Here is a 22,709-nt window from a genome sequence, read left to right as displayed (position 1 = left end):
AACAAATAATTATACACTTTATAAACAGGTTTGTTGCGTTCCTGAATCAAGAACGCGAACGCAGAGTGATTTTGGCTAAGGATGGTCGCGACGGAAGTGGCTGGGGTTACTTCACCCACTGCGCAGCGCTCTGCGTCTTTCTGGCGATTGCGATATGCAGCGCTCCACTTTTATACGACTATACCGTGATCTACAGAGGAAGTCTAGATGGCGCAATTCTCGCCTGTATCATCGGGACCGTTCTTCATCTTTTTCTCTGGCTTGTTTTGTGGGTCTTCCTTATGGTCAAGCAGAAATGGATCTTCAAACTTCGTGTAACCATTGGACGCGCCACTGTTAGATCAGCAAGATCAGTCAAACTGGTGACAGACGTCGATTTGTTATCGGCCAGAGACGACGAGGAGGGTACCAACGCACCCTTACTGGTTGTCGGTAATGGTAGAACTTACACTATTGCCGACACCTCTCCGAAGAAGGCTATCATGAGTGTTATCCAAAAAGCAGCCATGGAGAGAAAAGCTCGAGCGCAAGGTAATGACCGTAGGGGAGGAACTTGACTCTTCGAACAGGTCGATTTTAAGTCAGGTCAGGTTATTCTAGTTTATTTGAAATTTATAATTTATTTTTATTTCATTCATTTTAGGTGCTAACGTCGATTGCGTAGACGGCGAGTCAACGGCTGACGGGGATGAACAGATCTACTGGCTGAGGCCCAAGTTACGTCCGAGTCCGGCCCAATCGCCAAGCGAAGGTTCAGGCCCACCAGTTGGAGACAAAAGTTGGCTCAATAAGAAACTTAAGCCAAAAGTCACCTTTAACGACCTGCCTAGTACGTCAGGCTCGCGGTAACTACCCACCTACTCCCTCTTGGTGTCTTTTGTGTCTGTCTGTTTGTCGCTTTGTTTTTTTTTTGGTTTTTATTATTTTTTTAATTCTGTTTTGGGGCCCTTAAGAAAATTTTCTTTTTTTTCACATAACTGCTTTTGACTTGCCCCGTCCTCTTTCCTCGGCTCGTTACTATATCTCACATCGTACTTCTGTGGCTGACTGAATGCAGTATTACTCTACGTGAACATATAGGAATCTGCTGAAGATTAAGTTTTACATGGATATTCTCTTATTATCCGTCCATGACTCTGTAGGTATTTATAATTCGCTTGAAATTAAAGATAGAAATCTTTGAGAAGCGTTCTCAAATGATATTGCGAACATAGAGTGTAAAGATAGTTCGAAGAAATGGAAGCGTCGAAACTCTTTTCCAAGTAACATTATAGAATTTTAAGAAACGAAAATGCGCGCTTTAAATTTGTTATAAAGTTTTTGTATTTTATACGTATTAACATCGTGTAAGCCTGGTTTGGCCATTGGCCATTATTATTAATTATTTTTTTGTAATTATTCGATAATTGTATTTATTCGCATGTTAGTCTATACGTTGTGTTTTGTTGACGATTCCTTCTTCTTTTTTTCCTTATTTTCAAAATTGATTGAGTGGAAGGAAAAAAAAAGAAAATAAAGTTACTGAACCAAGTAACCGAGATTTTTTGCAATCTCTACAGAATTCCTGACTCCAGGAATTTTTGGGTTCTAGTCGAGCTCGTTACGAGCTGATATTATACATTTTCATTCCCTCCGTGTGTTTTATTATATATTTTTTTTCTTCATCTCAGTTTGCGTAATTTTGAAAGTAAGTTCAGCGACTCGTAGAATTGTTTAGATAAATCGTAACCGTATGCACGAATCATATTGTTAGCACAAGATAAGTTTTAAAAGAGGAAGAAAGTAATTTATAGTCTGTATTGTTTTGTAAGAGATCCTTTGTGTTAATTAAGTTGAACCACAAGAGAAAGCGAAGGAAAATATACACAATTCATACTTCATATAACCTAAAAGTCTACTAACTCTGTCACCGACACAGAAAACAATTCCCATGCTTAATTAAAAAATACTTGATCGATTAAAAAATTCAGTGCATTGGTTATCATCTGCCTACGCTGTACTTTCACAGTGATTTTAATGATTCGTCAACATGTGTCAAAATGCACTGAGTTAGTTTTTCATCTAATGCAACTCTGCACCGAATGATCATTAATATTGACACACTAATTAATCACGTTTGGCTAATACTTTCAATAATGTAGTTAGCTTTCCAAAAAAAAAAAGTTTATGACAAGTATATATCCTACATGACAATTAACTAACAGTATTTATACGTAATAAGCAAAGTGTGCCGTGTGAAATGTAATGTTCCTATTTTTTGGAAATTTGCAACAAAATAATAAGAGAGCAAATCGCTTCGCACGCCCAAGCTGCTGCAAAATTATCTTCACTGAATCCGCTTGTGATCGGTGAGACGTTTTTACCCTTTTTCAATATTTTTGTGACGGATCTAATAATGACGACTTTCCTCTTTAGCAATAAGGGAAAAGCCCGACGAGGCGTTGCCGATGGCGGGCCAGACGATGACGGCGATTACGCAACGTTACGGGAATTGCCGTTAATGACGTCACTCGATCCTGCCGACGATTCCACATCCGAGGAGAACAAGGTCAGTTTAAAAAAGTCACCTTAAAAAAAAGATCTTTCAAAATTGGAATTACATTTAGACCGACCTAAGTTTTTCAGTCCTTCCATTGTATTAGATTTCTATAAAATTTGGACAATTCTCAATGTTATTATGGAAATACAAGGGTCATTGTATGCCTGTTGCAATGGACCAAAGTTTCTATAAGGGAATTTCTTTTTCTGGTGATCGGACGGCGATGGTTTCGTTTGCTTGTGAATTTTTTGTGATCATTTTTTATTTGCTTATCATTTCATTTAACTTTCATTAAAGTTTTATTGTCGAATTAACCCTGTACTCTCAAAACTGTGCGTTATATGTGCGATAATTCTACATTAGAGATTCACCGTGTAAAAAGAGAATGAATTGATTTTGTAACACAGATTTGACATGGCACTTTATACCTTTGGTTTTAAAGGGGTAAATAATTATAATTATTAAACTGATAAAAGCCAAGAAAATGTTTTTCGAATTTATTTCTTATCTCTTGTCTGTGGAACTTGTCTGGAGACAAGCACAAAGCAAAATTTATGCACTTGACGATTCAACTATTCTATGTAGATAAAAAGTTTGAAAAAGTATTTTAGTTTCATTCTTATTTATGGTTTTTATTTTTCCGACAGTGGGGAAGATGGCTGGTAGCCCGTAGGGATGCTATACCAAAATTTGCGGATGTAAGAGAAATACAAAATTTATTCAAACTTCTCAAACTAACTAGACTAACAAAGTCTGCTGTGTTTGGTGTTTGTATTAACTGTGTATTTAACCATTTTTTATGGTAGTTGCGTCGATTAGTCGGTCACGTGTCTTAAAATTTTTCCAAAGTTTCATAATTTTCGCACAAAAGAAATTAGTTGACCCGTAAGTAGAATTAGAGATTTGACTATGTAAACTGATATTAGGAAAAGCATTTCTTTTCACCAAAACTTTTTTAACTGAACAAAACTAGTTGAATAAAATAGACAGAGTGTGTATGGTAGAACGAAATCTTTCTAAAAGTTGTGGACAAAATTAAAGAAAATAAAAAAATATTGGTTTAAAATATCATAGACATAGAGTAGTTGGTACTTAGTACCTCAGGAAGTGTCAGTACGATTATTTCTACAATCTCAAAATACTTAACCAACAAGCCCAAAGTATTCCATTTTATTAAAAAAAAAAAAAAAATTAATACTTCCCTCTCCAATATCCTTCCATTGCACATAATTCCACAAAAAAATGGTAACAAATACTAATCTCACTAACTTCTCCAACAGTTGCTGGAGTGCGTGAACGATGACCAAGTGACATATTACGCAAGTGCAAATCGCGACCTTCAACCATCGGAAGGCGATCCGTCACCCCTTCTGACTCCTGAACCATTACCGGATCCACCCCCAGTTCCACTTCCTCTTCCACCACCGACGCCAACTTGTGCCTCAAGTAGTGACGTCATCACAGCACCCCTAACTACTAATACTCAGGTACTAACTGCTTCTTTTTCATATTTCTAACAAAATATAATAATTATTGCCACAGGATGATCAAGAAATGTAAACGAGAGCATAATAATAATAACGCCTCACATAAATAACGCGACAATAAAAAATGAAAATTTTCAGATAAATGGCGGTCAAACGCCTCGCTGTCTTCGTCGTGCAGATTCAGGAATGCCCCACGAAGAACTGACGCCACGGTCGGACTCCTCTAATTCACCTCCATTGGATGGCGGCTCATCAGCACCAAGTAATACAAGTAGCCACAGTGAGACATCTAGCGGCGTTCACTCGAACGCGAGTAACGCAAGCAACACAAGCAACGTCAGTACGACGTCACAGCAGCGTAGAGCAACCAGCGTGGACGATTTGACCGGAGAGCCAAGGGAGGAGCCACAGTGGCGTAGTTGCTCGTTACAAAGAGGGATGCAACCACCGACAAACGGAAAGGCAACATTTTCACCCCCAAATTCTCGTCCCGGTACGAGCCAATCGTCGTTCTCGCCGCAGTACGCGAATCACGTACCTCTGTTGAACGGCGTGGATCACGGTGGCGGCGCTGCAGTCGTCGGGGGAGTCCCCGCTGTCATTCTGGAGAATCCAAACGAGGCGACTGTCGTGATTCGTCGAAAATTATCAAGGCCGAAGATAACCGAACCCCTAAATCCGAACGAGGAGCCCTTCGGCAGGTCTACCAACATGAGAATGACGTCATTCACGGAAAACAGCGACCTCAGAACCATTCAAGCTTCCTCCGCAACGCTTCCTCATTACCCAACTCAGCCTGTTGTTACGTATCCTCACTGCTCCACCATGCCGCTGCCTCACGCCTCGCACAGTATGGCTGGTTCCAATATAGCTGGTTCCACTGGTAGCTGCGGTTCCGTTCCTAGAACGGTTCCTATCGCGCATACTACTGTTCCTGCTCATACCACGCTACCTTCCCATCACAATGGCGTAAGGTTGCTACACGGTGGTCCCAACCCGTTTGTTAAGAGGTTCCCACCGGTACAGGTGCACACACAGTCCTGGGGAATACCCGGACATCATACTTTCCCTCAAGCACCACAGAACAAACTCTCTGCGCCTGCGCAGATCAGACAGAGCGACAGGGACTCTGCTAATTTTTCTATGGCCAGCAGTGGCGATTCCGATACGTGTTTACCCCATTAGATTATAAAACTTATGGGTATGGTTTAGCCAATGAATACAAGTTAGACGGAGTGATATGGCGCTCTGAATTTTTCTATGGCTTATTCCGTTAGGTAGTTAAAAGAGATGAAAAAGGGTTGCCCCATTGATCGAGTCAGGTCGATAGAAAAATTGTGGATACATATTTCTCTCTATGTCAGAGAGGTTGACTGTGCGATTTTTTTTTTCCTGAACTACTTCTAGTCCGACTTTCTCCCGTGGACAATAATTTCTTATTTTTATTCGGTGCGAATGATTGTAAACGATACGGTGGGTGCTTTTTTCAATTTTTTAGAATGTCTGATTAAAGGTTTCAAGTGTGCCTCTCATTGCTTCGGGACTCAGGTATTAGACTGTTCAGGATGACAAGAATTAATAATGTTAAAATAGATGAACGGAGTAACGATTAAAACTAAAGGTGTCGCACAATTACAAAGATGGCACGTGGTGCGCCGTGAGCGTAGACTAAACTTTTCTACACGATTTTTGCAAGAATTAGATTAGCCAAGAGAGCCGAACTTCTTGCTGGACACATAATTTACATATCGCACGATGCAACAACATATCCCTGTATTTTCGATTCACCTTTATATTTAAATGACCAGTAGCTCAATGGGCTTATTCGTGGGAATTATTCCCATCGCCTACGATTAATCTTAACGTTTATTCCTTTTTCTATAAGCTAGCGAGATGCGATTGTTTGTCCACGGGAAAAAATATTGTTCTGAATGATATACACTGTAAATGTCACTGACATCTTTCAAATACAAGTAGTCACGTGAATGAAGAGTCAGAGACAAAAAAAATTAAAAATTCATGCTTTCTGATAGATTTTTTTTTCTACTTGTAGATCAACGATAGACTCTTTGGATCGATCAAATTGGTTCGATAGTAACCCTAACGAGACATAATAAATTGTACGAAGCGAAAACCACCATTGATACCCTGAGAGAGTAATCTTGAAAAATTCTTAAGGGGATGTTCTTGTTAAAGAAAAAAAAAAGAAAGTTGTTTTCATAGTACGAATATGAAAGAGATGTAAGAAGAGAAAAAGAGAAATAAGAAAAATAACAAAAAAAAAACGTAGACAAAATAGTATTACATAAAAATACGCTAAGGTTAGCAAAAAAACAATTTCAAAGAAAAGCTTTTCACTTTTCGTTACGTCGCTGTACTATTTTGCGAGCAGAACGAATCTCTGTCGATTTACAATTGTTTTCTTAGTTATCTTTTGTGTATAGTTCACTCACTGTAAATCTGTCCCTGTACATTATTTTTGCATCGATTACGTCTTGGGGCTCATTCGGACCAAAAGGCGGAGGGTAGCGTCAAATAGGGAAGAAGTTTTTGGATCTGACGACGTAGCAGTTCAATGCTCTTTGCCCATTGGTCACTGCCTGCTGATCACTGCCAGCTACCTTTGGTGTGAATGAACCATTATGGTTGTCCTTTCTTGTGAAAGATTGAACGAATCTTGATAATTCTTTATCGGCGCTCTTTATTGTGGCGGCACTGTTAACGCTAATTATTACTAAACTCGTGAAGGGTGAATGGGAAAAAAAATCTATTTAACCCTTTAGGAACGTATGCGTGTACTCAAATTTTTAACGTAAGAAAAAAAAAGAATTACGGTGATATAAGGGGGAAAAAAACGAACCGAAGATATATGGATTACTGCCACTATCCTTAAAACACAAAATATGTTTTGTGACGTGATTTTTCGACTCACGGTCCCAAGGCGGCTCCGGTTACCGATACAGATAACGTTCTCGATTTCTGGTTCCCTTCGGGTCGCCACCCTACTCAGAAGCTACGCTCTCAGGTTGATTCGTATAGTTACGCCAATGCTCTCGTAAGATTTCGTTATTGTTTAGTTGAGGTCGAGGTGCTCGAATCTGTCGTGAAGAGATAGTCTCGACGTACCGAGTTGCCCGGCAGAGGAGAGTACCCGACGGAGACGTCTCCACGGATCGGCAGAAGCCCGGGTGAGATACCGACGCCCCGCTGGAGATGAGCAAAGGGCTGTAGAGAAGGCGGAATTATAGTTTTGATACGGTTAAGGGCAGGGGAGGAACCCCTGAGCCGAGTTAAGGATGCGGTGCCCAGCTGTCGCCCGATGACCTGGGGAAGCGGCCGTGGAGGATCTCCAGAAGTTACGTACCGATCCGCTAAGGAACACTCTCGATTTGGTTTAAAGGGACGACTCGAGGTAGATGGAAGAGTTATCGGCTATAAGGATCTCGACCAATCAGATGATCAGAATGATTAGTTCTCGAATTTGGCATTTGGCTATTGTCAAAGCAGTCTGTCTCGGGGCACCGACCGAGGTGTCACGAGCTGCCTCGCGCTTCCGTGCTATCTGTTTATAGTTTTTCTAGCCGTGTTTCGATATAGTGTAGCAAGTTCTCGCTCGTGTAGTTCTCGCGTTGCTCTCGCGATATCCAGGAAATTCTGTGGATTTTCTGTGAGTGTTCCGGAAGTGCAGTGCTGTGCCCTAGTGCAGGGTCCACGTGAGTCTCCTCTGGATACATTTCTCGGCCTTCAGGGATTAGCTGTACCAGCTCCGGTGAGCACCCCCAATTTATTAATTGGTAAAGGGGTTTCGAATTGATACGTCCGATTCGTTCTGTTACATTCTCGATCCGTTGCTCTCTCTCTCTCGCACTATTTGCCTGACGATTATTCCGACCCTCTCTAACTCAACCTAGCAGCCTGAGCGGCCGTGCATTTCCACAATCGTCCACTCCCGTTCGTGCATCCAGTTGCGTTTGCTGATTTTACGCGACCCCAAAAATCTACAAGATCCGTTAAGTTATCGCATTAACTGATAGGTTCCGTCAGAGCTTTCGTTCTGGTGGAGTAGCGAAGGGTGGACGACCGAAGGTAACGTAGGTTGGTTCTAGAAGATAGTTCCTTCTCAAATTTTTCGTTATCTGTATCGGTATCGGTGTGGAGATACGCTACAGTAATTAATTCCATATAGAGAAAATATTCCTTAAATACCTTTTTTTTTATTCTCTCTCTAATTTCCCTAAAATATTTTATATCCTAAAATATTTTCTCCGGCCGTGGCCAGTCTTGCATTTATTTTCAAGAATTTTGAAAAATCTCACCAGACACTGTATGTGCATCTATAATTAATTTCTCCTATCATCTTTCTCTCCTAATTATTTTTTTTCAATTTATTTTCGCGCGAAGAAGACAAAGAAAAGAAGCAATCCCCCATACAGATCTATACTCGCAATATAACGCACTTGACGGATTAAGAAGGAAAAGCTGAAATTAAAAATAAAATCATAAGTATTAATTTTTCATGACAAAAAAAATGTCATCACATTCAGCAGGTATAATAAAGATGGAACAATAATGCGAGCGGCTAGCGGATATAGAAAAAAATTCTTCGTAGTATTAGGTAATAATTATACTTTGACTTAGTTTGGCAAAAAAAAAATTGAAGAGAATAAATAGCAAAGAAATAATACGTAATTCTCGCTAAGCCAATCGTACATATCGCAACCCGCAAGGACCACGCTAAATCGAATTCTTCTCTAATAGTAACTTCAAAGGAAGAAGAGACTTTTCTGTATCGCTGAAGAATTTCTTAACTAATACCCGGTGTCCTTTTTCATATCGGGCCCATATTTTCACACGTACTATGGGCAGCGTCTAATGCTTATTAAACATGAAATTTCGCTCTAAAAAATACAATAACAATAACAATAATAAAAACGACAAATGAAGAAGCAAGAAATAATTAAAAATAATATTCATCTAGATTCAACTGATTAAAATGCGATTTTTATATAATCCATATTGTGTACTACGTCCACGTTCACTCTGTCTGCCATATATATATATATATTTTTCGTTTTCGATTCTCGTATCTCAAACAAGAACCCTGGCGAACGATTCGATCCACGAGATATCACTCGGTGCTTCTATCATGCGTATGCATATATCATTTCTCACGTGTAGGATTTCTGGTGTCACTTTAAAAAGAAAAAAAACGTATTCATCGACTCGTTCGCACAGGGAACATGGTTATAATAAGAAAACCTGTTTATTGTGAAAATATTTTTTTACCATTTAGTGAATGCGTGTGCGTGTGAGAAATGGTGGGAGAAATAGAATGTGAAAAAAAAAGTATGAAACTCTGATTAGAAACTGATGAAGACAGCTGATTAGAAATTTGAAAAGTAAACTTATGCGAATGGGATAACCCGAAAGGAGAGTAAAGGAACAAAAAAAAATGAAAAACTGGCAATGTATAAGGATGAGTAGTGTTCAAGGTAATCGGGTGCGAAAAGAACACCTCGATTACCGTGTGTTTGTGGTGTATGCTTTTTTTTTTATTTGTTCTTTGGGTTGATCCAATAATTTGTAATTTCAATAATGAGCTGGTCGGTCACAGGTCTCTTCGGGTTTGCGTGAGCAATGCGCAAGAGAAATAACGATGTAAAAGAATCTGTAGCGAGGGAAAAGGTAAAAAGAAATATAAGGAACGTGAAAAGAAATATCAAGTAGATTCAATCTCATGGGAGTAAAACGAACGGAAAGAAAGGAACGCGATATCTCGAAGCACTGTAAATAATAATACTTATAATAATTGAATCATGCGAAAGAAAAAATCGAATGTACGAATATTGTATAAAGACTGATTAGACTAGCCTTGGTATTTATTCAATAATATTAATATGACTCGTGGTGAATGTTCAATGAAAGAAAAATATCGGTAAATCGACAAAGCCAGGAATACTCTGAGCCAAGTGAAAGAAAAATTGTAGCGTTAAATAACTGTTGAAAAAAAAAAGATCACACTGATTTCGAAATTCCTTTCCCGTTAAATTTCTTTGGAATAGAATGTAAAATCAAATAAGCTCGTCTTTCGTTTTCGCGAATCACTGAACTACGCACTTGTTGATTGTCTCTGCTAAAAATTATTTTTCTTTGAAAATAATCACCACTCGTCAACGAGCATAAACCGAGCATAAATATAAGCGCAGTTATAAAAGCGGCACTATTATTGTCAGAACGTATAAATATTACTCAAACATCGTATAAGCCATTGAAACTAAATGTAAACTTTGTATATTCATTTACCAAGAAAATAAAAGTAAATTATTCGACGAATATCAGCGGTTATTAAATTCGCTATAGATTTTTCTTTTAATTTACAGACAAGAACGATATTTCAATTGAGCGTTGATCATCAAAGTCCATCCATTAGATTTCTTGCTCTCTTTAATTCTGAAAAACAAAAATGTAAAGACAAAGCTCAAGCATACCAAACGTTCTTTCTGTATTTTTTCATAAATGAATTTGCATACCTGCCAACAGAACAGGAACTTCCTCCTTAGAAATATTGAGGGTGACAGAATCCTCAATTCCATTAATTTTTTTAAGCTTTATACACAATTTTGAAAATGGCGATGTCGCCTGATCAGGAAGCAACTCCACCGAGGATAAGCTGTTAACTGAAAGAGAAAGAAATTTGAAAAATATACAGTTACACAATACTTACTGTACATAATAAAATATTAAAATACAAGGCACGACCCAATACCCACTCCTTAATGACTCAGCTGTTAATTTGGCAGTGATCTGTGCGGAATTGTCACTGTGTAGACGAGCGATGGCGGCACTGTGTTCCCTGGGAAGACCCAACTGTTGCAATTCACTACTCAGATCCGTTGAAGAGGCACCATATCGAGACGAAGATGTTAGGATCAACTCCAAAGCTGCTACTATCGCTTTGGCATCACTCAAGTCTGTTTTCAATTAGATTGATTAATTAGTAGAATTATTAGTAATTATTAATATGCAAGTTCGTGACCAGGGATTCACGTGGTAACGGAAAGCTATTTAAATTAAAATTGAAAAGTCCACGTACCCAATTTGGCATCCTGTGTAATCTTCTTTACTTTATCTTCCTGGAATAAATAGTAAGAGATGACGTTTAAGAAAAAAATTACTCAACCAAGAAATTTCTCTATCATTAAAAGATAATGAGAATTTTTGTATTCTAATAAAAAATTTATACAGACCACGTTTCCTGTTATACAATTTCATATTATCACTCTTTCATGTTATCATTATTTCACTTATCTTCAAAATAGACTCGACCTAGAACTATCAGTTAAGTTGTTATCAGTTGATTAATTTGTATCTATAATAAATATGATTCCAACCGAATGTCACAAATCTGCTTAATTTTCTAGTTTATCAACACGAATAGTCAGAGAATTTGGCTTATTCAGAAAGTTCGATCGGTAGGATTGTAATAGTGAAAGAGGAGTGGAGCAATTTAGAGAGAATTAATTAACTTATTGAATAGGCTAATGAACGAATTTTAATTACCGATTAGAATATGTTGTTCGGGTGCTTCTTTGTGAAAATATTTATTGCTATTTACTCAGTTTTGAAAAGTATTTCCTGGCTTAGGCTAATCGTATGGACGCTACCGTATATAATAAAAATTTGGTGTTGGACATCAAGAATAATTGCATTAATCGGTATTTATGTATTCCAGAAGATTGTGGTGGTTCAATTATACGTGATCAAGTTACTAGTGCATTATAGAATTTTATGTTGGAAAACAGTAATTTTTGTCATACTCGTTTGTTGGTTCGTTTTTACCATTCAAAATATTTCAGTAAGCTATTTTTCATTGTGTAGTATTTCTCTATATTAAAAGTATCTATAACTAGAGATCAATTGATCAAAACCCAATATTCAATTTCGAAAGTTCCTGGGAATAAGCTCAAATTTGAAAGGGTTTTAAAGGGTAAGTGACAATTATTAAAAATAAATAAGAATATCCAATATTCAAATTTCTATTAAAATTTCTGTTCTGCATTGTGACTAGTGCCAAAATAAGGCAAAATAAAATGAAGACAAGCATCACAGACTATAATGTAATCCTCTCTCTAGTTTCACTGAGCGGAACAAGATTTGATGAAGACGAAAATACTTTTCATCCCGGAATGGACTTCTGGAAGAAAAAGCAGACTAAAAGGTACATAGAGGCACAAGGTAAAAGATTTACAACTTTGTTTGGCACTCTTTGTCCGAGTCTTCCATTCCATTACGTCGGCTAATTCAATGAAGCTTCCTTTGGTTTGTAAATAATATCGAGTTATTTCCTGACAAGTAGACAAAGTCCCAACTGCTTAGAAGTCACTGGCCATTACGACTGATGTTGCTATTACCGGATGCTGTCAGAGAATCTTGCATCATTGATACAAAAGAAAGAAACGTAACAGTGCAATTTTTTAACATCAAATCTGACAAAAATATGTATGGAAGGTACTGGATCAAGTTTTAAAAACTGCACCAAACGCCCTGTGCATGCAAGAGAGTCAAAATAAAAAGACAGTATGTGTATAGATTCAGGGGGCAGGGAGATCTAGGGGTAACCAATGAAGAACTGATCTTGCAGCAAACTATTAATAAAAAACATTGTTGAGTGAACATATCGATTAATGAAAAATAATTATTTTTGTTACTCACATCAAGCTCACCCTCGGTCAGAGACTTGGCCACTAGTTGTCCCAAAATTTTCATTTTTATGGAGGTCTGAAAAAATATGTCCATCAGTCAAGTATTATTTATGATTTATTATGCAATAGAAAAAAATTCGTTAAAAAATTTCCAATTTTACAATACAATTTTTGTGAATGGTATCGGATATCAAAAAAAGGAGTAGCTACCTTACCATACGAGAAAGAGTGTTGATCTCTGCCAAAAGCCAATCCGGACAGTCTCCATCGCCAAGGAATCGAAATTTCTGCAAAATTTAAAAAAAAGATTAATACATGGTGGATGTAAGACGCGTGGGAAGTTTGTTTTTGGAAAGTAGTCATATGGAATTGTACGTGTTAAGTATATACATATATGATAAATTTATTTTTAATAGTCAACAAACAATTGAAGTGAAATTGAATTGAATTGAAGTGAAAATCACTGGGTATAAATAAAAATAAAAATTACCATTTTTTCTTCGCAATCGCACGCGATGCTATTCTCGAGTATTTCTGAAACAAAATTAATACAACCACTTTTAGCCGTTTATGATTTTCAAAAAAAAAAAATACAAGAAGAAACTTATGAGCCGCTCATTGAATATCTAATTGTGCCAGAAAAATATGTTCCAGAAGACTGAAGACCGTAACAAAAGTCCCTAGAAAATGTTCGTTTGGCGCAACAGAGTGAAATAAATGAAAAGTAAACATGAATCTCGACATACAGTAACGTTAGAAAATATTCTAACGAATTTCTCGATTATCACGCGCAATTAACACGAAACTAAACGACCCTGTTTATGTTATCAAGTATGTCAAACGTGCCGAACGACCTGGAGGAAATCGTGCAAAAGCACTAATACGAGACGAGAGCCATTCTCAGCCCGTCATCGTCAGCGGAAGTAAATGGTCCGTTACAAAGTAGAAATTAAAAACTTGAGAATTTTGGAAATTCGACATTCACTCCGAGTAGAAGTAAACATTTTTTCTCCAATTAATTTTTCTTTTTGTAGGAATAAAAAAAGTCTATGAAATGTTACCGGTAACGGTTGGTGCAATTTTTTGCAATTTTTCTTGTACGTGAAAGGCGGTTATTAAATCTAAAAAAAAATTCGGAACGTTAATGATTTTGAGAAATGGAACGAAAAAAGCTGATGGTATCCTTGACCATGGGCGAATAAAAGGACTGTACGTGGATTTTATTTGTTTCGTCCAGAGCTAATAGAAATCTCAATGGGATTTTATTTACAATATACGTATGTATTGCTACGATGGTTTTCCTTTCTGTTTACACTCCTGGGCACGTGATTGACGTAAAGGCGCACCCCTATGGTGCACTTTATTCCCTGTTCAATTCCTCGATTTCTTGGACCGCGTCCTTTTTCCACCCTTGGGAAGACCAAGAAACGTCATAAATAGGATGGCGGTAGGTTAGACCATGGCATTCATTCGGCGACCACCTGAGGAATTGCTACAGAGCTACAGATCAAAAAGTGACGGTTCCAACAGGTACAAATATTTTTGCGCGAGTAATTTGAATTTTTTTTAATTAATTAATATCGTGATAATTTCTGTACGAATTTTCATTACAATTTTTTTTTAATATTCCAGAATGCGCCATCTACTCTTAGCCGCAGCCCTTCTATACAGCGTGATAGCAGAATTCGAGGTAAGCTGATTAGAACTTATCAATTAATAGATTTATAGATAGGATTATTATCTATTTGGTATATCTTCAGGGGGTGCTATAGTGAACCCCAAAATATTTATAGGGGAAATCGACCGTTTGCGTTACAAGTGAATGTTCTCACGAGGAATTTTCATGTAAATGCTTAACAATGAATTACCGCTAAATATTAGAAAAGTAGTTTTGAAGGTGGATGAAAAATTTTTTTTTATTACTCCAGGGTGAAAAATCGCATAGGACGTCGAACGTCGAGACGCAATCATGGCTGAAAAAATTTCTTCCTTGGAGGAATATAGATCATAATTTTTTACCATCAACCATCGTAATGAACAGGTGTTAAAAAAATTTCAAAAAATAATTCTCGAACTTTCCGATAATCGTTTTGAAAATGTTTTTTAAAATATAAATACCTTTTTTAAGGTCAGGAATCGATCCGACCGACCTTCCGGTGATCCAAATGAAAAATCTTCAGGATCTACGTAAGGTCACGAGATATCGATCATCGATAATGGAAGAACAACCGATCTTTATAATCATGTACGAATATCAGGAATTGATAGACGATCGATTAGAATCTGGCAGAATCCGTCGTGAAAATCATGGCTGGACCGTCCAGGAGCCATTTTATGTCAAGGAACCCAGCTGGATCGCGATAGATGAAAATGGAAAGGTGTTAGGAAAAGTGTCAGAGGATAATGATCCTTTCTTCGTGACACGTGGAAAAAAAATACTCAATATAAAAGAAAAGCAAAATACAAAAGGAACAAGGTATTATAATAACGTGCGGAATCAAAAATATTCTCGTGGGACGAATAACGAGGATACAAAAAAAAATGTTGAAACAGGATCAGGATATTGGAATCCTGAAATGTATTTTATAGCTAGAGAACTTAACGAGAATCAAAAATATCCTGAATTCTTAAAAAATGTATTAAAGGATTTAGAAAAATCATTGTACAAGAAAAATTGGAAAAATTTGAAGGACGACCTCATGCCCAAAAATTTAAACGAGAGATCATCGATCTCCTCTAAAATCTCCTTGACGAAAACTGACACCAAGGAGGAATATCCGAGAGGTCCTGCAGAACATTTACAGCACGAAGGTGTTATGAACATGTTGGAGAAAGAGAGACGAAAGAGAGACGTAAACTCAAAAAAGACGTTCAGGAACGATCAAAAGGATTTTTACGATGAAAAGAATAATTTTGAAAAACGAACTAATTATAAACTCAAAAATGAGGATTTGCGTGAGATTATAAAAAATGCCATTCTTGAGCAAGGATATCGTGTCAATTTCAAGGATCTGAGCCTCCTGCAGCCACGAAATAAACATTCGAATAACCTTGATATTTTTGACGAGCCATTTTTTATTTCGCGTGGGAAAAAAAAAATTCAAAATTATCCCGAACCCCGACAAAATATTCAGGATTTATCCGAGGACGCTGTAAGTGGCGAAGCGAGCGAAGAATTTGCCCAGAGTATATCGGCCTGTGAATATCTTTTAAAGATTTTTGGAAATTCCAAATTCTGTCAAGATCCACCGGATAAGAGATCAGAAGAAAAAACGCCGAGAAATCGTCGCGGGATGCTGGATGAAATTTTAACGAGTTACGATCCCTTTTACGTAGCTCGGGGTAAGAGAACCTCGTCACAAGTATCCGGAAACCCATGGGAAAGAGGAATTTTTGAAAAACTATAAAGAAGCACTGATACGGACACCGTCAAGTTTTTTGAAAACGGTAGAGCCAACTGATCAAACGCGAGTGATGATCTACTAAAGAAATTAATCGAGACTAGCTCGGCATATGGTAATTAGTATTACCAGTAATATAGTTGAGAAATAAGAAATAAATATATATACATATAAATAAACGTAAAAAATTGAAATTTTAGTTATAGAATGAAGAAAAAAGAAGCGAAAAAAAATAAACACTTTTCTCTTGGTCTCAAGAGAAAAAAAAATATTTTATTGTACTTATTGCTACGCAGTTTTACATCTTCCACGTTTGAAGATATCATTGTTACGTACGTCATCGAGATTAGAATAAGCCTTGAGAAATTTAAAAAAAAATTTATTCCCACGTACGACTCTACCAAATCCAGCACCCTGAGCTTAGCAAAATTTTATTTTTCACGGAATACTCGATTCAGACTTTCAAAAAAATTGTCTTACCACTTCCCACCTTGTATTCTCATCTTATACATTAAAAAAAAAACATTTTCCTATCTCGGATTCACCAAATGTCTATATTTCAGCTTAAAACTGAAATGAAATCCTATTGTCGAAATAACGATGGGATCGGGCAGAAGGTAGGATTATTATTTATATTAGCGATTCTACCGGAAAATTCATAACCGACATAAGAGACATCGCGAGACGTAGTAATACGAAAGAATAGAAAATTTATGCGAAAATGGAGAAGAATCAGAGATCGTCAAGGTCAGTTGCATTAGGCGTACGAATTATTGAGTGGAATTAACGCGCGTCATTATTTATCTCAAATTTTCCCAAAAAATCTTCCTACGATTTCGTTACATTTTTAATTAAGAGATTTGTAAATGTTTTTTTTCTTCTATCTATTCAAAGTCTGAATTTCGATGAGTATGAAACAAATTTTTTTTTCAACTAAAACCTTTAATAGCAAAAGCGGGGTAGAGGCGAAAAAAAAAGTAAAGAAAAATATCACAAAGAACAAGAAGTAGGGCTTCTACGCGGTACGTAAATATTTTGAAAATATTACCGTTGCCACTAGCTACGCATTCCAGTCTAAAAATTTACGATAATCTCAGATCACATCAGGCAGCACATTTTTAGGCTGAAGCTGCGCACATGCTACCCTGTGAAGTTTTATCCATAAGTTTTGTAGCGGGAAGACAAAATAAATTACGTGGTACAAGGATCCTTAGTCTTTGACGTAAATGATGTTTTTCGTATAAAAAAACCGTGTCGTGTGGAATTTAAAAAAAAAAATACCATAGACGGGTATGCTGCGTGAAAAATTTTTTTAGTACAAAATTATTTTGACAAACTGTGAACGGTCTTAGAATTTTTAAGGGAAATCAATCGATGTAATAAAAAACCAAAATAAAAAAAGGAATAACATATCGAGCAACAGTCTCAGTCTCAAACTAGTTGCATATGGAGGTGACAGGTGTGAATTTTGGAGTAGGGCGATTTGCGCGTGCGGGGGTGGTTTTTCCAAGCCAATAGGAAGTCGAGGCGGGAACCACGTGGGACGTATAAGATACCAGACGCGCAGCCCGGCTGCCCATTGCATCCCTTAACTCTGCCGAAGGACCGCAAGGACTTTCAGATTGACAAGGATACAAAATTGCGGAAGTTGTGAAGGATCGTCGTCCTGTAACGGGTGAGCAAAATCAGCTATCCAGGACGAAAGGATTTCATCCAGGAAGGATCGACTCTCCGGAGATAAAACTCTTGGAGCGTCCGTTGATAAGGTGAGAATTTTTGAAAATTTTCTATCAAATTTTTCTTTCGACAATAATCCATATTTAAGATATACATCATTTTTGAGTCGCTCGGCTGCGAAAATTATTTTGAAATTTTTTGTCTGATATATGAAAAAAAAAAATTGCATCCATCGTCAAAACGAATTTTGAAAAGCAACCACTTTTACGTGTAACAGCACTGAAAGCTTTCCATAATCAAATTCGAACGTGACTTGCCGACAGAATTGCACTTTGACCTTTTTTTTTTATCTACCACGAGAATGCACTTTTGTACACTGTTATCAATTCTCTTTTATCGAACGTTGAATCAATTGCTAAGTAATTAGAGTGCCTTCGTAAATGATTATCGAAAAGTTGTCTGTGGAGGAAAATAGAGGTGAAAACAAAAAATGAGAACGACACGAACGTTGAGGGTCCTGAAAGTTTGCGTCTAATCAAAGAATATAATGCTATAACACGATTAGAGTATACAGGGTGAGTCACTAAAAAAATTAACACCTCAAATAACTGGGACGTATGTAATCTTACGAAGTGAATGTTTAGGGTGAAAAAATTTCATTAAAAAAAACAACAGTATCGACTACCAACCCTTAAAAGGTGCCAATAAAAATTTTGTACTATTCAAGGTGACCAATCTAACAGACAATATTTTGATTGAAATATTTTTTCAAATATTAATTTTGATCGTTCTAAAAAAAATCAATTAAGTATACAGATAATGCACGGGACTATCTTTGTACAGTAAAAGTGAAAAATGTTCAAAAGATAAATACTAATTTACAATGAACCGCGAGGAAGGAAGAAAATAGTACAAAACATTTACCAAGCAAACGTGAAATGAAGTTTCTCTCATAATTAAAAAGAAAAAAAAAAAGATTCGGTATGATAATTAATACATAACGAGTACAATGGAGAAAAAAAAAAGACATTATTTATAATGGAAACGTGACAGATATAATAAGACAAAGGACCTCGTCTTTATTTTTATTTTTCCTTTATTATATTACTCTCAGATATTTAATTCCAAAGTGCCACTTTTCTCGTCAAAAGAAATATTTCTGTCGCGCCAGGAAAGTGTATACAGGGGTATGAAAAATATGACGAAACAATATACACTGATAGATCGAAATAGAAAAAAAAGACGAACGATCGACTAGCCGTGAAATTAAAGTGAAAAAAATATATATATAAAAGTATCATTTAAATTTACGTGTATTTTCGTGGAACGCCATAAGCATTACGTAACGAGGGGATAAAGCTTTTATACCGACAGAGTCCATTGTTCGTGCGCCCATTGAATTCACCAATCTACGAGCTCGGTGTTAAACTTGATGACATTGTTGTCAGGATTCAGTTAAGTATTCTTAATTTTTAATAGGTATGAAGTATTTGATAAAAAAATCGGTTCAGAGCATTGATCATGGATTTTGATAATTTCAAGTACTTTTTTTGTACCTTAATAACACTGCCTGAAGTCACTGCGAAAATAAAATTTGAAAAATTGTATTACGATAAATAAAAAATTATTGCAGTTTTCTTTGAGAGCATTTGTAATATTTATTTTTTATTTTCAACTTTTACAGACATGTTGTGGCTCTTTGGTATCTTTGCGATTCTTACGCCGACCACGTTTGCGAATTTGGAACTTGAGAATTTTGAGGGTCCTGTGGATCTTGATGATAGTGGCAGATATGTCAAATTTGGCAAAATGGACCACCCTCCATCCCTGTCGAACAGCATCAACGAAGACAATGCAGACGAACAAGATAATTCTGCAGCGAACGGAGGTAAAATATTTCAGTTCGTTTTATATTGCAAAAACATGTGCAAAAAAATGTGGGAAAGTTTTTTTGCAATATCAGAAAACGGTTAATGCTTTTTGCTTTTTTCTGATTGTCAAAAAATAATAGATGCAGGGTCAAAATCCAATATCGAATTGAACGATTGCAACTTGGCGTCACGTAAGAATCTTGTACTGTATTTTCCTGGGAAAACTAGAGAGATTTTGGTAAAATGTTTGACACCTGAAGAAACGAACTTGAAAGACAGATTGAGCGAAGCTGCGAATAAAAGACGTAAAAGATCCGTACAGTTTAGCGAGGATGAGAACAGGATTAATAATAAAAATAAGCGTAACAGTTCGCCAATGGCTACGTGGTTCCATTTCCACACGCAAGATAAGGTAAAGAGAATTTTGTAAAAATGAAATTTTTGTAATTATGTAACGTAAGTATACGTCACTGATCTGTCTACGCGAAATTCTTAGATGATACCGATTCAAGAGAGGCAGGATCCATTACAGGAAAAGAAGAGTCCAGCTTTCAACCCTTGGGGTGGAAAGAGAATGATGGTTCTTCGTGAGAATTTCAATGGTCAACGAGCGATGCGAATGCCGTTTAACAGTTGGGGTGGAAAAAGAAGCGACGAGAGTTTTGAAAAGTACAACGAAGAGAAAAGGGGTAGATTTTTCAATTGGGGAGGGAAACGTGTTCCATTCGACAGTTGGGGTGGGAAGAGAGCTAAGGCTACTGAGAGACAGAGAGTGCCATTTAACAGCTGGGGTGGAAAGCGAGTTTCCTTTCACAATTGGGGTGGAAAAAGGGGATGGATACTAGAAGAGGATGGGAAGGAAACTGGTAAAGATAGAAGACATATCTTTAATTCTTATTGTAGGTCATTGTAAATGAATTATAATTATATATAAATATTATAATAGCTGATACTGAACAGGTGGCTGATCTTCAACTTTAATCATTGAATGTGATTGGGGTTGATGTCAGGATACTTATAGTAATTTGTTTTTAAATTGTAATTTTCAGATAAACGAAGCAAAACTGACAGTTCGGATGAGTTAGATGTTAAGAGAACAAAGTTCCATGCTTGGGGTGGCAAAAGAAGTGATGATTTTTATAGTGGACTATCTAAACGAATTCCCGAAGAAGTAATAGATAAGAGAAGTCCTTTAGATTCATGGAGTGTGTACCTTGAGTAGAAAAATCACTTTTAAAGATATACTTTATTGAATAAATTGTATGGAGAACAATAAAACCTCTTAATGATCCCCTCATAATAGGTGAAAAACGTGACGTGATTGAAACTGGTGATGACATGGAAGCCAAGCATTTACCACAACAAAGTACTCCTGGTCGACGTATGATATTCGACAGCTGGGAGGAAAAGCCATACAGTAGTGATCCCATAGTTGATACACCAGAATCAACACATGGTGACTGGAAAAGCTTCTTGAGAAGATTTCAATCCTGGCAGGATAAACGAAGCGGAGGAACAATCAGCATGATGAACTCTGAAGCTAGTTTCATTCCAGAGTCCCTTGCTATTCGTAAAATCTTCTTTCCTTGGGGTGGTTAAGACATTCCAATTTGCATGAAGCTATCAGGTAACACGATTATGGCTACAAATCACATTGACTCCTTATAAGACATTGCAGGGATTAGTGCAAAACGATTCTAATCAGATTAAAATATTTCTTGGTAAAGATCAAAAAGATATAAAATATTAAATATGTAAACGATATGTCTGTAATCTAAAAATCAAATGTTCTAATACTGTATCATTAAAAGATAATATTTTCAGATGATGTTCATAGTTCTTTCCTCAAGTAATCATACAATTCTCTAAATTAGAAAATATCAATTAACCGACTATTATAATACCGATGATAGAAAATAAAATAAAGGTATCCCTATTGCATACTTTTGAATTATCTCACGCAATCATAATAATGAATCACATAACAGGTAATGAAATAAGGTGCAAATAATGTGATAGTTACAATTTGTAATTAATCAATACAGAACTCAATGACGTAAAATAAACTATTTTATGTGTACACTTTGTTTTAAATAATCTTTGCTTTTATACGCTACTTTAAAAAATATAAAACCAATTAATTATAGTATCAAAAATAGTACATAATAATTAATAAAACTCTGACTAACAATACATATCCACAAAAACACCAAAACAGGTTAAACGTCAAACTTTCTATAACCAGAACTTTATGAAAGTGAAACAAATATTCCCAAAGTATGACTACTTAATGAATTCTAGAAAATATACACAGTATTTATGATAATATGACTTACAGCGTGTAATTCGCCTATAATCAAAGAATTTTGCTGTATAATATTTTCTTGACAAACCAAAAATCAAACCAAAATGCACCATGGAGTCAGAGATGATTAGGAGATGCACAACGCTATGTTTTTAGGCGATACCATAATCATGACACTTAAATCATAGCGGCGAGTTTGGAAGTAGGATTCCGTGATCATCGCCTCCGTCGACAATGCGAATCCCGTCGTAGCCGAACTAAACGTGAACATGAACACGTGGCTTGGCGGGCAGAGGTTCTCCGCTACTCACCGCTGATTCCCAAAATAACGCTTAGAATGAGACCGGGAACTGTAGAACTTCTCAAGAACTATTGAAAAAGTCTATTGTTGAAACATTTTTAGGACTTTTTTAAGAAAGTACAGTGCCAACTTGACACCCGTGTAAAACCTCAACTTTTACTAAATACTATTGAATCTTGATTTACTATCAAAATTTATTCAAAAAATAAAATTGAGACTAAATTAAAATCTCGCAGAATATACGGAGTAGATAATAATTGAATTGAAAATGTAGAATATCGAAAATAAATTACGTTCAAATTGAAATATCAATAAATTAGGTGTTTGGAACAGTCAAATAATTCATTAAATCAATAAAGTAAAATAATAACACTTAAAAATCGGAAATTCTGGCCAAGCATATTTAGAAGTACTGGAAGTTGCTCA

The 22,709-nt window shown here is 36.5% G+C and overlaps 4 protein-coding genes across 24 annotated transcripts in view; 3 read left to right on the top strand and 1 right to left on the bottom strand.

The window, feature by feature from the left end:
• LOC107266345 (protein tincar) overlaps positions 1 to 7,057 on the top strand; it is a 70,485-nt gene extending 63,428 nt beyond the window's left edge. For 7 of the 10 annotated variants that reach the window (XM_015736732.2, XM_025083533.1, XM_025083529.1 and 4 more), the window contains 6 exons: positions 29 to 531; positions 644 to 845; positions 2,416 to 2,548; positions 3,187 to 3,237; positions 3,820 to 4,026; positions 4,165 to 7,057. In XM_015736732.2, coding sequence (XP_015592218.1) covers positions 29 to 531; positions 644 to 845; positions 2,416 to 2,548; positions 3,187 to 3,237; positions 3,820 to 4,026; positions 4,165 to 5,211 — 2,143 coding nt within the window. In that variant the 3' untranslated portion in view covers positions 5,212 to 7,057. The remainder of the gene's footprint in view (positions 1 to 28; positions 532 to 643; positions 846 to 2,415; positions 2,549 to 3,186; positions 3,238 to 3,819; positions 4,027 to 4,164) is intronic. The other 3 variants (XM_015736734.2, XM_015736735.2, XM_015736736.2) reach the window with 3 other exon arrangements.
• Positions 7,058 to 9,864: 2,807 nt separating this feature from the next.
• On the bottom strand, positions 9,865 to 22,167 carry LOC107266343 (COMM domain-containing protein 4). Of its 2 annotated transcripts, XM_025083547.1 has the most exons (9): positions 22,014 to 22,098; positions 21,035 to 21,262; positions 13,219 to 13,262; positions 12,944 to 13,015; positions 12,739 to 12,804; positions 11,120 to 11,159; positions 10,797 to 10,997; positions 10,557 to 10,703; positions 9,865 to 10,476 (listed from the first exon to the last, which is right to left on the bottom strand). In XM_025083547.1, the coding sequence occupies exons 2-9, from the start codon at positions 21,105 to 21,107 to the stop codon at positions 10,439 to 10,441; spliced, it is 681 nt and encodes a 226-aa protein (XP_024939315.1). In that variant the 5' UTR covers positions 21,108 to 21,262; positions 22,014 to 22,098; the 3' UTR covers positions 9,865 to 10,438. The 2 variants fall into 2 exon arrangements, with proteins under 2 accessions (XP_024939315.1, XP_015592216.1); XM_015736730.2 differs by lacking the exon at positions 21,035 to 21,262 and having other exon boundaries at positions 22,014 to 22,167.
• On the top strand, positions 11,167 to 16,339 carry LOC107266342. Of its 11 annotated transcripts, none has more exons than XM_025083543.1 (7): positions 11,167 to 12,013; positions 12,160 to 12,244; positions 13,383 to 13,658; positions 13,763 to 14,258; positions 14,361 to 14,418; positions 14,657 to 14,769; positions 14,857 to 16,339. In XM_025083543.1, exons 4-7 carry the CDS (start codon positions 14,188 to 14,190, stop codon positions 16,133 to 16,135), a joined length of 1,521 nt encoding a protein of 506 aa, XP_024939311.1. In that variant the 5' UTR covers positions 11,167 to 12,013; positions 12,160 to 12,244; positions 13,383 to 13,658; positions 13,763 to 14,187; the 3' UTR covers positions 16,136 to 16,339. The 11 variants fall into 11 exon arrangements, with proteins under 11 accessions (XP_024939311.1, XP_015592211.1, XP_015592209.1 ...); XM_015736725.2 differs by having other exon boundaries at positions 11,167 to 12,244; positions 13,383 to 13,452; positions 13,561 to 13,658; XM_015736723.2 differs by having other exon boundaries at positions 11,167 to 12,261; positions 13,383 to 13,452; positions 13,561 to 13,658.
• LOC107266344 lies at positions 17,231 to 21,026 on the top strand. The gene is made up of 5 exons (XM_025083546.1): positions 17,231 to 17,895; positions 19,491 to 19,694; positions 19,818 to 20,089; positions 20,174 to 20,576; positions 20,727 to 21,026. The coding sequence occupies exons 2-5, from the start codon at positions 19,493 to 19,495 to the stop codon at positions 20,897 to 20,899; spliced, it is 1,050 nt and encodes a 349-aa protein (XP_024939314.1). The 5' UTR covers positions 17,231 to 17,895; positions 19,491 to 19,492; the 3' UTR covers positions 20,900 to 21,026.
• Positions 22,168 to 22,709: the final 542 nt, after the last annotated feature.

The sequence above is a fragment of the Cephus cinctus genome, unplaced genomic scaffold (genome assembly GCF_000341935.2).
Source record: "Cephus cinctus unplaced genomic scaffold, Ccin1 Ccin1_scaffold0307, whole genome shotgun sequence".
In the NCBI taxonomy this organism is placed as follows: Eukaryota; Metazoa; Arthropoda; class Insecta; order Hymenoptera; family Cephidae; genus Cephus; species Cephus cinctus.
The sequence above is the reverse complement of the archived record's forward strand: the minus strand, read 5'-3'. Positions and strand labels throughout refer to the sequence as shown.